The following is a 3304-nucleotide window of genomic DNA, read 5'->3' as shown; positions in this document are numbered from 1 at the left end:
GCTCGAGTACCTGACGGCGGAGATCCTGGAGCTGGCGGGCAACGCCGCCCGAGACAACAAGAAGACGCGCATCATCCCTCGTCACCTGCAGCTGGCCATCCGCAACGACGAGGAGCTGAACAAGCTGCTGGGCAAAGTCACCATCGCCCAGGGCGGTGTTTTGCCCAACATCCAGGCCGTGTTGCTCCCTAAGAAGACGGAGAGTCACCACAAGGCCAAGGGCAAGTGAGGCGGACGTTTGGAAGCCCTCCCGGCCCCCGTCTCGAAGGGGCACCTGTGAAATCAAAGGCTCTTTTCAGAGCCACCCACTCTTTCAAATAAAAGAGCTGTTGTGGTAGCCGGTCTCCATCCCACCTTTGGGTAGTAGGGGCCGAACCCACTCCTCACAACCGAGGCGGCGGCGCGGGGAGAGCGCCGCCGGCCCTCGCCTCCCAACCGTTCCTCCGCCCCTGGATCTCGAGCGCTCTCCTGCCTCGGTGTTGGGCGGGCCGGGCCGTAAGCCTCAGGCCGTGACGCGGGTGGCGGGAGCAAGCCTCGGGCGCCGCCGGCGACTCCGTGTGGCGGCGGCTGCTGCTGCTGCTGCTGCCGGGCGGCCCCGGGTGCCGGACCTCGGCCGGTGCCGAGCGGGCAACTCGCCCCGCTTACCCCTGACGCCTCCGACCAACACCTGAGGTCTAGCAAGGAGGGTAGGTTTGTCACACACCACCCTGCGGACGCCCCAGTCGGTAGGGGAGAAGGGCGGTTCCTGGGAGTGGGGCGGACTTGGGGCTAGGCCCAGCGGAGCAGATTCTCTTTCAAAAAGTGAGGAGACGCCTTCGCGGCCGAGGAGCGGGTCCCCACTTAGGCTTTCGGAGGCGGAATCTTGCGCCTGGGGCGGGAACAACTTTCCGACCCGAAAGGCGGGGAAAACGGTCGTCCAGACCAACTGAGGAGCTCTGAAAAGGTTACAAGGCGATCGGGGGGCGAGAGACAAACGGAAGGTTGGGCTATCGGGCGTGCAAAGGAAGAGGGCGTCGCGGGTGGCTTGTCCTACGGGAGTGAGGGGCTGCGGAGGGACATTCGGACGCAGTTGCGAATAAGACAAATGACTCGGCCCGAAAGACAGACGGGAAAGACCAGGTAGGAAAAACTTGGCAAACGGGAAAGTAGGAAGTGAGGCGGCTGGCCGGGGACAGGGAAGGTTCTGCCCCAGCCAATCGGGGATGCCGGGGCGGGTGACGTCACGGCCAATGGACGGCCAGCGCGGGACTTTCGATTTTTCTCGTCCCGCCCAATCGGGAAAAGACTGTGCCTATAAAGACGGCTGCGGCGGGCCGGGACTTCGATCCTGTGCCCCGCCGCTGTGTTGTTCGGCTCGAGTTCCGGTTCGCCATGGCCCGTACTAAGCAGACTGCCCGTAAGTCGACCGGTGGCAAGGCCCCGCGCAAGCAGCTGGCCACCAAGGCGGCCCGCAAGAGCGCGCCGGCCACGGGCGGCGTCAAGAAGCCGCACCGCTACCGGCCGGGCACCGTGGCGCTGCGCGAGATCCGCCGCTACCAGAAGTCCACGGAGCTGCTGATCCGCAAGCTGCCCTTCCAGCGCCTGGTGCGCGAGATCGCGCAGGACTTCAAGACCGACCTGCGCTTCCAGAGCTCGGCCGTCATGGCGCTGCAGGAGGCCAGCGAGGCCTACCTGGTGGGGCTGTTCGAGGACACCAACCTGTGCGCCATCCACGCCAAGCGCGTCACCATCATGCCCAAGGACACCCAGCTGGCCCGCCGCATCCGCGGGGAGCGGGCTTAAAGCGCGCGCTCGGTTTGAGGTTCCATCGCATCCAAAGGCTCTTTTCAGAGCCACCCACAAACGCACTGGGAAGAAGCTGTGTCACTTCGTTTCCGTGGCCCCACGCCCCGAGAAGAGGGCGCCGGAGCCGGAGAAGGGCATTGGGCTGTATAGGGTGAGGACCCGGTGTCAAGGTGCAGTGCGATTTCCCGTGGCGCAACTCTGCCCTGTCCGGGAGCTCGGCCAGCGTTGCGGGGAGAGGGAGGCTCTGGGCCATCTTCTCCTTTTTGACCAAGGCCCAGGATTGTAAAACCTCCCGGCCAGGGGACGAAGGGAATTCGGGGTCGGCAATGGGCCGATGCCGAGAGCGGTCACTAGGGGCGCGCGGCCCTCGGCCCGGAACGCGTCCCGGCGCCCTGCGCGTGTCGACCGCCCCCACCCCGCAGGGCTGTCGGGCGGGGGTGGGAAGTCGGTCCCTCGGTCCCGGCGGGTAAATTTCGGGGTTCCTGCGTCTCGACGGTCGGTCATTTCGGGCCTCACTCGCCAATAGGATGACACCTCCCACCCTGCGTTCCTAGTCAAAAGCCCCGGGGGATAGCGGGTGTGTATAGAGACCGAGACCACTCGTGAGCTGGGCCTGCGACCGACCGTTTCCCGCCCGGGTCCACAGAGTCAAACTCACTAAGAGTCTGAAAGCCTCGACCCGTGTCTGGATTCTCTGCCCAGACGTGCCGGTTTCTCTGCGTCTTTTAGAGCTCCCGGTTGCCTGTCCTGAGGAGTGTCAGGAGAGGGGAGGGCAGTGTGGGGACTGTGGCCCGTTCTGTTACAGGCTGCCCCGTGGTTTCTCTTTCAGGGTCACGGCAATTCCCAGAGCGTGCCTCCGGGTCTCCGCCCGGACCCTTACGTGCCGCCCGAGGCCCCCGGCGCAGGTCGCATCTATGGGCCCGGGTCTGTACCCCCTTGAATTATTAAGTACTGACGAGTTAGCCCCCCTCCCCCCCACCTCATTTGTGCTCAAGGCAAACCTTGCTGGGACAGACAGACAGGGCTTTCTGAGGTACAGTCTGAAGCTCTCAAATGAATGACTCGTCCGGGAGCAACTGAGCAGACCCCACCCCAAGATCACGCCGCTGCCATTTTGCAGTCCGGGCCCCCCCTTGCCGCCAGGAAGGCTCCCTGTCTGAATCTCAGAAGCTGAGCGGCATTGCCGCTATCTAGTCAGCGACAGAATAAAATTTGGTGTTCTGCCGCTGGGAAGGCCTACCCGCACGGCGGTCCTTCAGAACTTTTGTTCGGGAGACCTGGCATCGATACAAGAGAGCCACTGAAGACGCAGGTGTTAACATTGAATCGTATCCGTACTAAAATCCTCTACTCGAGAGTTAAAGGGTAACGGAGGACAAGGTAAATAACCAGCTTCTGCACGGCTAGCGCGGTTGCAGGGAAAGTCTCCCCTGAACCTGGGATTTTTAAGAAAGAGAAAAACAGGCTTCGTTCAGACTGAATTCTGCCGTGGGGTAGGTGGGGACGGGTTTTGTGTGTG

The 3304-nt window shown here is 63.2% G+C and overlaps 2 protein-coding genes across 3 annotated transcripts in view; both read left to right on the top strand.

Moving 5' to 3' along the window:
• Positions 1–308, top strand: part of LOC105309975 (histone H2A type 2-A) — a 703-nt gene extending 395 nt beyond the window's left edge. The window contains exon 2 of one of the 2 annotated variants that reach the window (XM_011386180.2): positions 113–308. In XM_011386180.2, the coding sequence (XP_011384482.1) occupies positions 113–229 (117 nt within the window). In that variant the 3' untranslated portion in view covers positions 230–308. Of the gene's footprint in view, positions 1–22 lie in introns of both variants that reach the window. The other variant, XM_023526496.1, reaches the window with a different exon arrangement.
• A 1004-nt stretch (positions 309–1312) lies between these two features.
• Positions 1313–1843, top strand: LOC105309976 (histone H3). The gene has a single exon (XM_023526497.1). The coding sequence runs from the start codon at positions 1372–1374 to the stop codon at positions 1780–1782; it is 411 nt and encodes a 136-aa protein (XP_023382265.1). The 5' UTR covers positions 1313–1371; the 3' UTR covers positions 1783–1843.
• Positions 1844–3304: the final 1461 nt, after the last annotated feature.

Source organism: Pteropus vampyrus, unplaced genomic scaffold (genome assembly GCF_000151845.1).
Source record: "Pteropus vampyrus isolate Shadow unplaced genomic scaffold, Pvam_2.0 Scaffold973, whole genome shotgun sequence".
In the NCBI taxonomy this organism is placed as follows: domain Eukaryota; kingdom Metazoa; phylum Chordata; class Mammalia; order Chiroptera; family Pteropodidae; genus Pteropus; species Pteropus vampyrus.
This window is presented reverse-complemented; position numbering and strand designations above follow the sequence as displayed.